This window comes from Carassius gibelio, chromosome A15 (assembly GCF_023724105.1).
Source record: "Carassius gibelio isolate Cgi1373 ecotype wild population from Czech Republic chromosome A15, carGib1.2-hapl.c, whole genome shotgun sequence".
Taxonomy (NCBI): domain Eukaryota; kingdom Metazoa; phylum Chordata; class Actinopteri; order Cypriniformes; family Cyprinidae; genus Carassius; species Carassius gibelio.
In genome coordinates, this window is record NC_068385.1 from 11,834,625 (window position 1) to 11,848,662 (window position 14,038).

General features: G+C 36.6%; 1 protein-coding gene across 4 annotated transcripts in view; it reads right to left on the reverse strand.

The window, feature by feature from the left end:
- The window catches only part of LOC128029207 (seizure protein 6), a 159,736-nt gene continuing 145,698 nt past the window's right edge, over positions 1 to 14,038 (reverse strand). The window contains exons 10-18 of one of the 4 annotated variants that reach the window (XM_052616831.1): positions 8,714 to 8,910; positions 6,964 to 7,158; positions 4,830 to 5,021; positions 3,847 to 4,041; positions 3,611 to 3,649; positions 3,403 to 3,511; positions 2,896 to 2,995; positions 1,663 to 1,776; positions 1 to 1,487 (exon numbers count right to left, since the gene is read on the reverse strand). In XM_052616831.1, the coding sequence (XP_052472791.1) occupies positions 1,699 to 1,776; positions 2,896 to 2,995; positions 3,403 to 3,511; positions 3,611 to 3,649; positions 3,847 to 4,041; positions 4,830 to 5,021; positions 6,964 to 7,158; positions 8,714 to 8,910 (1,105 nt within the window). In that variant the 3' untranslated portion in view covers positions 1 to 1,487; positions 1,663 to 1,698. The other 3 variants (XM_052616830.1, XM_052616833.1, XM_052616832.1) reach the window with 3 other exon arrangements.

Consider the following 14,038-nt stretch of genomic DNA (forward strand, 5'->3'; position numbering starts at 1 on the left):
TTTTACTTTTGGCTAAATTTTGGACACAGACAGAGACTTTTCCCCCTATTCCTAAGTAGGCGAGTCATAAGTAAGGTTCATTTAAAGACTTGAGATCACTCCAATGAAACAGGAACCCACTTCACATGACTGGATACAGATGTTCCAGTTTCCATGCAAAACACTTCATAAAACCTGGCAGATGTTATGTGAAGGTTTATAATCACAGCTTTTGTAAGTAACACTTCTAAATTTCATCGTGTGGAAAACTAAAATAAAAATGAAACGCTGTAAAGCATGCATATGTTTAATTGTCCAGTGGTTGCTGTTTTACATAATTGTTTTAAAGAATGTTTATTTTTCCCTGCATGGAGTTCAAGTTTGAAATGTAATGATTACACTCATGACTAAGTTATCTGGATAAGAACTCCAGATACACTAACATTACAAAGTTTGGAGTCAGTAAGATTTCTTTTTCCTTTCAAGGATGCATTAAATTGATGCATCAAAGTGGCACAGATATTAATGATTTCAGTTTTGAATAAATGCTGCTCTTTTGAATTTTCTAGTCGTCAATTAATAATAAAAATGCATCATGGTTTCTACAAAAATATTAAGTAGCACAACTGTACAGCAACATTGAAAATATGAAATTTTTCTTGAGCAGCAAATCACCAGATTAGATTTCCATCAGATAACACTAAAGATTGGAGTAATGGATGCTGAAAATTCAGCTTTACTATCACAGGAATAAATTACATTTTAAAATAGGAAACGTAATAATATTTTACAATATTAGTGTTCTTAATGTAAAAAAAAAAATGCATTCTTGGTGAGCGTAAGAGACTTCTTTCAAAAACATGAAAAAAAGCTTACCGACTCCCAACTTTTGAACGGTAGTTAATTTCATTGCTATGGAAAGCCATTTCTGCCTGAAAATGAACAGGTAATTGTTTCCCATAATTGCGACTGTATATTGTTAATTACTTTACATTTCAATGTGAATTTAGATTATTTTATTTAGATTTCACAACTACAAGTATTTCCTGTACTTGTGATACAATGTAAATTTACATGTGATTTTTTTTTTTTTTTTGGAGAGGGGGAAGGAAGGGTTGTGAGTGCAGAAGTGTGACAATTTGAAAATAAATACATAAATAAATCTGTTTAGAGAGACTCCCCTATTATCAGGGATTTTTTTTTTCTTAATTTGGCTCAGTTAAGGGTAAAAACTGTACAAGCAATTCTGCTAGGCAATGGCTATTGAAGCTCTACAAAAATAATATCATGTTGTCCACACTCTTCGCTTGTGGAAGTCCTCAGAAGCAAGGAGATAGTTACAGCAGATGGAAAAAGATGAGAAGGCAGGTGAGATTAAGAGCAGAGTTGGCTACACAAGATGTGAAAGGAACTGAGAGATCTTCCACAAGGCAGAGAAAGGCTTGCAGTTCTCCATGCTAAAACAAGCTTTGTTTGATTTAAATGGAGACTTCGTATTCTCTCGTATCCTGTGGACCAAACAAACAAAAAACAACCAATTTAATATATTTAACATTTTTATGCATGTATATGTCAAGTCATTATGTGAGAGGATAGGAATATGTAGCAAAACCAATGTTGGCTTATGAAAAGAACACAAAAGAGATGCTAAAAACGGAGACGCCCTACACCAGTGGTTCAAACCTTCTCGGCCTTGTCCATGTGACGCTATTCCATTGATCAACTCTCCTTACAGGCTCTTTCTTTACAACAGAATCCTAGAGAGTACCTCTGGTGGCTGCTTTGAATCATAGGTCTCTGTACAAATCAAAAATACCATGCAACTTAAGCATGAAAAAAAAAAAAACGTAAAAAAATAATCAGCAATGGAAACATAATGGAAGTTGGAGGAGAGAATTTCAGACAGTTTTGCTTGGAAAACGATGTGTGATTCATGAAGTGTTATTGTGATGTTATCCAACAAATAAACACAATGTAGATTACTAAATGAGTATTAAAAAACCTTCCGATGTTTTTGAAAAATAAACAGCATGCTAAATCAATAACACATATGAAATAAAAACAAACCTTTATAATCCTGAAATTAAATATCCAAAGTGCAATATCGATTGGCTCTGCTTTTTGTATTCACATTTCTTTGTAAGTCGAGACTTTTCATTAGACAGACATGTCTTTCTGCATACTCTAGAGAGATGCTTGTGTTTGCATCATCTTCACATAATGCTATACACCACTTCAGGGCATTAGTGCAAGAAGAACTGGCACATATACATGAAAAACATACAGTACACAGACACTCATCTGTCCAACCACACACACTTACAGTCAAACGCAAACTGTGCCCTGGGGGCCAGAAACTGTTATCGAGCGGTTTAGTATATGCAGGCAGTGAGTGCTTCTGGACTGTGTTATGAGTGTTTCATCACACAGAGGGACACTAGCACAGCACATAAGAGGTGCGAATAACCTGCAGTCTGTAACACATGTTAGACGCAGGAGGCTGGGGAAAAAGAGCATGCATCAGTGTAAAAGTATTGACAGTCAAAACCTCACCTCATTGTTCTTAAGGGATGCAGATAGCGAGAAGGAAAGAATGTGCAAATGTAAGTGATTGAGCAAGGTAATGTGTGTCAAAAAGCATCAGATCAATTGTTTTTCATATTTTTTATGATAATGTATAACTTCCTCTTTGGAGTTCTGGCTAATTAGATTACAGAAATGGACCCACAATATGGCAACACAGATGGCGTTCAAAGTGCAGATGTGCACCTGTAAGACTGAACACATGAGTACCTCTCAGTCCTGCCATGAAATATCACTAGTAATGGATGCGATGGGCGGGAATAGGTTTCTATTACAAGTGAGGAGGTGGTCGTTAATGAATGTACACTGTTGGTATACACATGCTTTACTTACTGTAGTCTCATAGATGGGGTTTTCAAAAGCTGACTCTCCCCTGATGTGATCATATTGTGGTGATGTGGACATGGAGAGTCGTAGAGACTTGCCTTGCACCCTGAGAACAGACATATGATGACAATCCATGAGACTTGCAATGGTCTGAACCACAGGAGAGACATGAACTGAACTAAACTATAACCACAATTGTCACAAACAATGTACACATTTCAACAACATGGCATCTGCAAACAAATGATCAGTTTCAGTCTTCAGTTTCACATCATCCTTCAGAAATCATTCTAATATGCTGATTTGCTGCTCAAGAAACATTTCTAGTTATCATCAATGCTGAAAACAGTTTTGCTGCTTAATATTTTTTGTGGAAGTGGATAGATTTTTTTTCTAGGTTATTTGCTGAAAAGAAAGTTAAAAAGAACAGCATTTATAACTAATTTAAATTTGAATGCATCCTTGGTAAATAAAGTATTCATTTATTTAAAACAAAACAAAACAAAAGCTTACCTTGAGAAGTAGAAATATATTGACATGACGATAATTATGATTATGGCCACTGGGATAAAAATGGAAACAGCCACACTGGCTCCCTCCATACTGAAGTCTGCACTGGCCACTGGTATGGGACAGTAATAAAGTATTGCAAATACATAAAATAAGTTAATCTGTATACCTGACAAATGTATGTGCATTTCTAATAAACAAAGGTTCTTACCATCCAGTCTGCGTTCATCTATGTACTCCAGTGCTACCGCTGGGAGAAAAGTGAGAGCTTTTAACAAATGAGAAAATGTTGCTTGTCATAGCAATTATTCAACACAAACACTCCCTACCCTGAAGAGAAGCAACATATCAATAAATAAACATCAACTGCAGACAGGAAAGAGACCTAATGTGCATGATATAGTATGCAGATCACACATCAAGAACACTGGAAAACACACAGACTACCTTTGCACAGCGGGGGTGGATGGCTCCATTTGGAAGGATGCCCGGGGACACAGCGGAGAACAGGCTCACCCTGGAGCTCATACCCACTCATGCAGGAGAAGCGCACAGTTTCTCCAGCCTGATACATATGCTTCCCAGAGCTCTGAATGGTATAGGGAGGAGTGCCGGGGTTCCTACATGGCTCATACGAATCAGCTAAATAACACAAATATAAACACATCCACCAATACGGATTAGGTCATTCTAAATTTATAATAAAATAAAAACAAAAACGAATCAAAACAAAACAAAAAAAAAGAAAAGAAAAAAAGAAAACAAATACAGATTAGTTCGTTCTAAACTACTGCTTTCTTTAAATGGAATGAGACTTTGTAAAGTAAAGAAAACTAACCAAAGCAAAACAAAACAAAACAAATATGATTTAGTTTGTCCTAAACTACCACTTCTGTAAACAGAATGAGGCATTGTAAAAAACAAAACAAAAACAGAACAAAGACTTTGTAAACAAAAGTCAAAACAAAACCAACCAAAAAAGAAAGAACAGAAAAAATATGTATTTGTTATTTATAAACTACTGTTTTTGTATATAGAATGAAACACTGAAACAAACAAATAAAATAAAAACAAGCACAAAAGTATGGATTAATGATTAACAACTTCTTTTGTAGTTGTTAGACTGAAACCTTGTCATCAAAAGAAACCAAAATCAAAACCACATCAAACCAAACCAAGAAAAAAAAGCACTAATAAAGATTATCTAGTTTTATTCTATTATTCCTGTATATAAAATGAACAAATTTACAAAAAAGTAGAATAAAATAAAACAAACATTATTAAATGTTTCAAAATTAACACTGTAAACTCTACTGTGAATACTTCATTGCAAGTTGATTAAATCATATGTTTTATACAGCTAACCCCCTCTGTGTTTGTCTGTCTGTAGGTGTATGTGGGATTATTTGTGAACAAAATCATGTACTCACAAATGCATTTTGGCAGTTTCTCACTCCACTTGGGGCCGGTGGAGTCACGATGGTAACAGGAGAGGAGACTGTTTCCTGACAGCGAGTAACCTTTGTTACAGATGTACTGGACAGTAGATCCCACGATGAGACGCGGGCCTGACATCACCCTGCGACTGTGCTCAACTGTGCCTGGATCTGGGCATGACAGGACTGAAAAAGAAAATAGAGTTTATTGTTTATCTTTTTCGCCTGCACTTAACCTACTAACACCAGTACTTTTCCTTTTCTTGTCTTTTTCATTTAATAAAAAAAAAAAAAAAAAAAAAAAAAAAAAAATTATATATACCTGGCTATGCGTTCTATACTAGACTAACTGAGACTTGTCATGGCACTTGTATTCTGTTGTTGTTCTCTTGTTGACCTGACTGCTTCTATTGTTCTCATTTGTAAGTCGCTTTGGATAAAAGCGTCTGCTAAATGATTAAATGTAAATGTAAATGTTTATACTGAAAAAATATTACATTTCTCTTTTGTTGAGTTTGGAGTTTGGAATGGTCAGCACTGTACATCATAGATCTTTGTAAATCAATAATGATTATATTAATGGTTTTATAATGTAAGCATAATAATAAAGTATTTAAATACATTAACATGGTAGTATAAGCATGCTATTATAAGTCACACATACATATTATATTGCAATTTTCAAGAATCTTATATGCAAGGCCAGGGGTCACCAAACTCGGTCCTGGTAACTTTAGCTCCAACTTGCCTCAAAACACCTGTCTGGAAGTTTTTTTTAAGTATACTTAAGATACGTAAGACATTGATTAGCTGGTTCAGGTGTATTTGATTATGGTTGCAGCTTAACTAAAACTAACACACCGCCCTTTCAAGATCTGAGTTTGGTGACCCGTGTTAAGCATTCAGTGATACTGTCAACTAATTAGTTGAATAGTATTGTAGTTCTCATTTTCACCTGAGGGTGGCACCATTGACTTACATACAAATATTTGTTGAGCAAACATTACATTTATAACCAGTTTACTTCTTTTAATTCATGCATTTTAATGTTTTATTTTTTATTTTTATTTTACATGTTAGCTCTTTTTTACATTACAATTATGCACATAAATACCCCAAAAGCAATATATGTGGCATTTAAGATACATTTTAACAGAATGCTTCCTGGTTTCTCTGTTCTTCACATTATACTTGTGGTTCATCACATTCAGAAAGTATGAAGGCATGAAGAACATGTGACTTTGATCTCAGGGGCAGTGTACGAACACAGTGCAGTATAATAAAAAGATTACTCTGCTCAAGCCTGCCCAGCTACAAACCCAATTCTCTCCTCAGCAGTAGAGGGGCAGGAAAAGGGCACGGGAAAGGTGAGTGAGTTAATGATGTTTGCATGGCCAGTGAGGAACTTTGAACCAGATAACGGTCCCTGCTGCTTTTGGCCTGCTGTTGCTACTACTGTTTTTTGTCAGGGACAGCAGCAGAACCTAGACCTCGGGGTCATTCGGTGGCCTGTCTGCTGATACTTGAAACAACGAATGTCACTGGACGTCCTGGGAGCCTGCAGTGTTACACACTCACACAGCGTAAGCCCAAGCAGCACAATAAACAGGCGTCAAGATTTAATTTCAAGCACTGGAGCGACTTTGGCTACAACAAAAAGTCAAGGAGCTGCTCTGATATGAAATCTGTTGATGAATCAACACACTGTGCCTCAGCGGGACGTCATTATGGACTCACCAGGGGGTGGAGAGCAAAAAAAAAAATTCTTGCAAAATTACAAATATCACGTGAGGTGGAAGCAAAGAGAGGAAGATGCATCAAGACTGTGAAGTGAAATGATACCTACTTCATCCGTGAAGTCACCCTTGAAAGAAAAGTGAGTGATTACCCACAGAGCCCTCCTTCACTTTTCGCCCGTCCTTGAATGTGACCGAGTTGCAGAGGAGAACAGGCACTTGTGAAATTCGCCACTCAAATGGAATTCAAAAACTCATCTTGTTTCGGAGCGCAGCATTGCTCTTGATCAATAGACAGTGCGTGTTGGTTTGGAAGTGGGGTGAAAATGGATTTTAGAAAGAGTGGTTATCATTGAGAGAGAGAGAGAGAGTGTGTGTGTGTGTATTTTCACCTCTTTCACAGCTAGGCAAGTCTCCGCTCCAGGTCAGGTCCCATTGACACATGAGCATTTCGGTGCCCACCACCTCAAAGCCCGGGTAACACTGATAGGTCACCACTGTGCCGTGCACCAGGTCAGGGTGAGATGTGGTCTTCCAGCCGTTGGAGATCTCCGGAAGCTCTGGACAGGTGTCATTACGGGGAACCTCTGCAAAGAGGAACATTTGATCACTCAGCGGTTGCTCTTTCATAGCTCAGAAGACTTAACGAGATCTTGCTGCATCAAATTTTGTTCACATGTTTCTCCAAAAATACCATAGGAGATTCAATCTGTCTTGAATAAGAAAAAAGTGAGACAATTGCTTACATAAAGCGAGCGTATATAGCCAAATGACATTAAGCAAATTTCTAACATTTTCACCATTTAATCTGACTGCCTTTCTAAGACAGACATCTGTGAGATTTCATTTAATCTTATAATGTCAGAAAGATATCAAGTGTTGGTGCACTCAAAAATGGATGCTCATGATCTACTCATCCTCATGTCATTCCAAATCCAAACTTTTTTCTCTAGAACATAACTTTTTTTTCTTTTTTCTCTAGAACATAAAATTATTTTGAAAAATGTTGTTTTTTTATCCTTATAATGGAAGTCATCTGAGCTCAATGCTATTTTTGGAACCCACTGACTTTCATTATGGACAAAACATTCTATTAAAAATATTTTGAGTTCCAAAGAAAAAAAGAAAGTCATTCAGGTTTGGAACGACATGAGAATGTGCGAATGATGATGTATTTATTTCCTTTGAACTGGGTCTCCGTTAGCTTGATTAGTAGTGCAAGAGCAAGAAAAGAGACAGAATGTTCAGCAATGCTTGCAAAACAATTTCTTTGTTTCTCATCATTTCCCCGAACAAACCACAGGTGTTGTGTCTAATGACTGATAAATCAAATGCTAGGAATCAGCTTGGCTGTGATTAAAAATTTGAATAGAGCAGCACAAGACAGCTGGCAGGCATTTTGCTGATGTCCATTCTTAGCGTGGCAGAGCTGGGGAGGGCATTGCACTCGGCAAATGCGGCTAATGAGTACAAACATGCACTGTAATTGTCAGCGCCTCTGCAAGGCCAAATCCCCTGCACATGCAGGAGCTGCTGGTGGAATCTTCCCTCTGTGCTGCGTGAAGGAAATAGAAAAACAGTCCATTTCAGTCTGCTCTATGAATAATCTGCAGTACTCCACCCTCCAAATAGACCTTATTATATTTTATCTGATCTTGTGCAATAGTCAGCCACCAAGAGTAGCTGATGGAATGACCTTCACTTCATCCTCAGGAAAGGTGAGGACTAACCCAGTTGTGGCTCTCATTCTTATAACCCCCCTCTCCCTGTTTCGTCTCCTCACCACCTTTTCATCAGATTGAGATTGGCAATCCCTGCGGCACCTCAAATAAATCTCAGGAGCAGATAATAAATTAGCTTTTTCAAACTAAATTTAGATGTGTGGGATATAAGTATTTTTTCTCTTATGTTAAGCAAGGCTGCATTTATTTGATCAAAAATACAGTAAAAACAGTAATATTGATAAATATTGTTACAATCTAATAGAGCAGTTTCTTTTGTTTATCATTGTCACTTTTGATCAATTTAATGCATTCTTCCTGAAAAACTTCTTTTTTTTAAATCTTACTGACACCACACTTTTGAATGGTTACACGCTTGATGCTGAGAAAGTGCAGCAGAAATGGTTAAATAGGTCTTTACCGAAAAAGTGCACCACAAAGCCGTTGTTGTAGCCGTAGATGTTGGTAGCAGGGTCTGACTGGAACTGGATGGTCACATCAGCCATAGAGGTGTAGAGTTTGAACCGAGGACGGGAACCGCTGTACTGGCCCAGTATCTTCGCAGTCAGGTCATCTCCATCGTAAAAAGTCAGCAGGTCGTTTTTTTCCATGTGAAGACTGTGAGCAGATAATACACAACAGGTCAATCCCAGACTAATCCTCAATCTCAGATGTTCAGGTCTAACCTCAAAGCAATAACAGGGGCCCTGACAGATTTCTGAGCCCCTTCTTACTTGTCTTCCTCTAGTCCTTATTTTCCGGCCTCACTGCTTTTCTCTCTTCACTGCTGCAAACGAAACCTTTTCTGCCATTTAATGTTTTCCCACTGCTTTTGTTAAGCATTTCTGTGTGTAGCTTCGATAGCCATTCAATCACAAACCACATTCATTTCACTCAGACTATATAGAGCAAATGATTCAGCAGCGGGGGAAACAACTCCTCCTATCTCAGGTTTGGAAATAGCTGGAAAATCAGTTTCCTGATATTCAGGAGCCAGAGAGAAAGAACATTTGGCAGCGTCCTTGTAGCAAATTGTGGCACATGCTTTGAATTTTGTTGTGAAATTATTATATATTTTACATATATAAAATGTACTACCCTTATAAATTATCATTTTTCCAGTTTACACATTATTAGGGTTTAACATATACACATACATGTACTACACATAATCCCTTCTAAGCTAGATCTAGAATAGAATAAAAGACTAAAAACGTGCTTTCACCTTTATAAATGAAAACACAGGACAGAAACATAAAATACATTAAATACATACAGTTCAAAAGTTATTCCATGTTCCACCAAGGCTACATTTATATGTTCAAACTGATATATATATATATATATATATATATATATATATATATATATATATATATATATATATATATATATATATATATATATATTATTTTATTTTAGTAAAATGTAATGCTTATGATTGCAATAAAATTACATTTTTAAATATTAAAACTGAAGACATTTCAAGAATCAGTGTTGAAAACAATTGGGTTGCTTTATATGTTTTTGTGGAAATAATTCTATGATGAATATAAAGTTCAAAAGAGCATCCCTTGTTTGAAATAGAATAAATACATCAATAATAAATAAATAAATAATTAAAAAGAGTGTGGCTCCCCAAATTCGAATGGTAGTTTATATTATATTTAATAGAAATATTAGAAGGAATTTTCACCAGAACTGACTTTCCCCTCCATACTTCAGTTTGGGATCATAACAAGTATAAAAGCAGAAAGTTTCATCTTTTTTTAAAACTGAGGGGAATCCAAGTCTATTGCTCAAAAGCCTGGGGAATATATGACCTTCAGAACACTTTTTAATGCCTTGAAGATGCCTGTCAGCCTTACACAAAGGTGACAAAAACCCCAGTCTACAAAAGAAATGTCAATGAAATGCTTTACCTTGACATCATCTGCTTCACTGCTGCACAAAGAAAATCAGCCTACACTACAAAATGCAGACATACTGAGGTATATTACAGCATATATCTCTCTATTTCTATATGTGAAAGTGATCTGTAACTGTGGCTGACTTCCACCAAACCCAGGCCAGTCACTGGTGGAGGGAGTGCTGTTCACTCAGACAGGGAGGTGGCATACACACTCTATCTTGTCACTAATTAATCACAAGTGGGCAGTAATGGAAGTCATTACTGAGGAGAGGGGAATAATTAATCATCTCCGTTCTGCTGCAGCACAAGGCAGAATGGTTACATTCAAGCAAAATGAAGACAGCATGTTCAAATTATGGCTTACACGTATGCATGAACACATACACCTACTGTTACATATGGACTGAATGTGTATTATTCAACTGTCAACAGCCTTCTAATACTGTATGCAGGAAAATCTGTCTATGTGTTTCCTCTGGGAGACACATTTAAACCAGAAGAACTCCTGACCCGCTCTGAGGACCGGAGAGAGTGAAACTGTGTCAGCCTTTATTGGATTTGTTGTGATAAAGTTAAACAAGCCTTTGCGTAGCCGCACACCGTATCTGCTGAGAAAATCAATCATGCTTTCCATTTGCTGGCAGTAATTTCATTTTGTTTAATCACAAAAACAGGCTGAGCTTGACTTGGCCGACAACACAGCCGCCATCAGAATGCATTAAAGTCTCATATGGGGCTCGCAGACATGTGGTCCTCCGCTCAGCACAATGAAAAGGAAGTGACAAATGCTGGCTTTTTAAAAAAGAAGTGTCAATCAAGGCATTCTCTGCATCTCAGACATGGTTAAAACACTTTTCTGCTGGTGAAAGCCATGAAGATGCATTTGATTCTGTTTGCTTGAGAGATAAATGGGGGTATTTTGTGAAGGATTTTGCATCTGCCATTTCTTTGGAAAACTAATACATTATGATCCATCATCTGTCACGCAAACCAAGCCTATCTGCAACTATCTGTAATTGAAATGGTTGACAGGGCACAACTGAGAACAACTGTTTTCATGCATCAGAGTGAACAAATTCTGAAGCGGCAGGCAGAAGCCTGTCTTCCCTCCTCTGCCCCATGTCCTTTTTAGCGGAGAATCGTCTACCAGAATGATTGCCCTGCTGGAAAAAAACCCATTTCCAATCAAATCCCCTGTCCCGAGGGCTTGGCACGATGGGCCTGTGCTCAACATACCAACAAGAGCTTTGCGCCCAGGACACAGTAACCCTGCGTGTCCTTGAAACTTACAAGTCTTTAAAGTAAAGCTAAAAAAGTACAAATAAGTTGCAATAAAAAGGTTGCACAGGTGTGCAACACAATAATTCAATCTTATTTAAATCTAATTAAAGTATTTAAAAATTATTAAAATATAAAATGTACATATACATATATACTGTACATATTAGTGATCTAAATTATTTTTTTTTTGTTTTCTTTCCCTCTGAATGTAGTCTCTTATTTACTAGATTAAAAAAAAAACTTTAAAGGTCCCCTTGTTCGTGATCCCATGTTTTAAACTTTAGTTAGTGTGTAATGTTGTTGTTAGAGTATAAATAATATCTGTAAAATTCCAAAGCTCAAAGTTCAATGCAAGCGAGATATTTTATTTAACAGTTCCTGCAGTAATGATGTCACTAAAACAGTTTTTTGACTAACCTCCGCCCACATGAATACACAAAAAGGGGGCGTGGTCTTGTTGTGCTCCGACGGAGAAGAAGGAAGAGCTGCGTTTGTGTTTGCCATGTCATTGAAACACTGTTATTTTCATCTCAGAGTCCAGTCATCTTTGTTTGGGCTTCCCAGGGACGCTGTACTTGGAGATTAATGGTTACAATTTATGTTTAACTCGGTTCCTGAAAATTATAATCCACATATAAAACTATGTGCAGCACATTTTGCTGAGGACAGCTTGTGGAGGACAACTTCCTCAATCTCAATCAGTTTAATGCTGGATTCACAAAAAGATTATTCTTGAAAGATGGAGCAGTTCCCTCTTTGTCTGGAGAAGGCGTTATTAATGGACCACAACGGGTAAGTGTATTTTATTATTTAAGTTGGTGCGTTTAACAGTTTCTGTAACTTATTACACAAAGGACAATGCTGTTAAGCTTTGTTAACTAGATGTTAGGGCTGTGCAAAAAAACGAATGCGATTTTCATGAGCATCTCTTCAGTAAAAACGCTCCTGTGATTATAAGTACATCTCCACATGTATATGCCCACTTGCTTCTCAAAACTACTCCAAAACTAGTCCAATCGCGTTTGCAGGAGGGCAGCGTGCTGTAAGCTGCTGTCGAATCACAACACAGGAACCGCTGGCCCAATCAGAAGTTGTTACCTATTTCTGAAGGAGGGACTTTATAGAACAAGGAAGTCATCAGCCCGTAATTATGACAGTGAAAACAGCGGTATACAGATAGGTGAATTGTGTGAAAAATACTGTGTTATTTTACACGTAAAACATGAACACATGTTATATTGCACACTGTAAACACAATCAAAGCTTCAAAAAAGCGCAAAAAACAGGACCTTTAAACCAGTGATATTGTGAAAGATTATTACAATTAAAGATAATTATCTTTACTTCAATATACTTTTAATGGAAATCTTTTATAACAATGCAGAAGTCTTTACTGTAACTTTTGATCAATTTAATGCATATTTGCTGATTAAAACCATTCATTTCTTAAAAAAATTGAAGAGTAGTGTTTATTTGCTATTGGTCAAAAGTTTGGAATAATTAACTAAATTTGATGATTTTGAATGAATTCTCCTCTTTGTTAAAATAATCTTACATTTTAAAATCGAACTACTTAATTTTTAAATGTTACAATTATAATTACTGATGGCAAAGGTGAATTTTCTGTAGTCATTACTCCAGTTTATACATATATATATATATATATATATATATATATATATATATATATATATATATATATATACACACACACACACACACACACACACACACACACACACACACACACACACACACATATAGAGAGAGAGAGAGAGAGAGACAGACAAGCAGACAGCTAGCTAGCTATTAGAAAAATAGGAGTAGGAGTGGTATTTCTACATTGAATATAATCCACTAAATGGACTTTAAAATTTACTCAGGACAGAGGCAGTAAATTAACACAGGACTTTCCTGAGAGGAAGGTTGAAAAGCCCCAGTTACTTCTGCATAAAGAGATGTACAATGTTGGCACTGGGAAAATCCAGTCAAACAGAAGAGACTAACTCTTTATTTGGATTGTCAACACTGAGGATGATGCCTTCTCAAATAATGGAGAGAAATTAGTTCCTCTGATTTTGCAGAGATCTTCTTTATTTTATAAAGTTAAATATTGGTCTGGGTTCTGACTTGGTGTCTGGGGGGATGAGACAGCCTTGATTTATTACCAGCCTATTAAAGGCTGTGAATCTCCGAGATGCACGCAACCACCACAAAGAGTTCTGCAGCCAAGACCAAAGCCAAATGCAGGAGAAAATGAGAGAAACAATCATAAACAATTCAACAGCTCATGGTCAATCAGGACTATATCTCATTTAAATTGATTCAAATACAGAAGACTCACGCAGACATTAAGAAAGTCTCATAATCTGCATTGCACTTCCAATAATAATTCCATTAGACATGGATCAAATAAAGTCCCGAAACAACAAAAACTGCAAGGTGGTGCTTTAAGCTTGAATTTCTCCAATGGTAGGTATTCCCAAAATGTATTTAAGGGCAATGATTAATAGTATTTTTTCACATACATTTTCTAATAATTACTGGCATAAT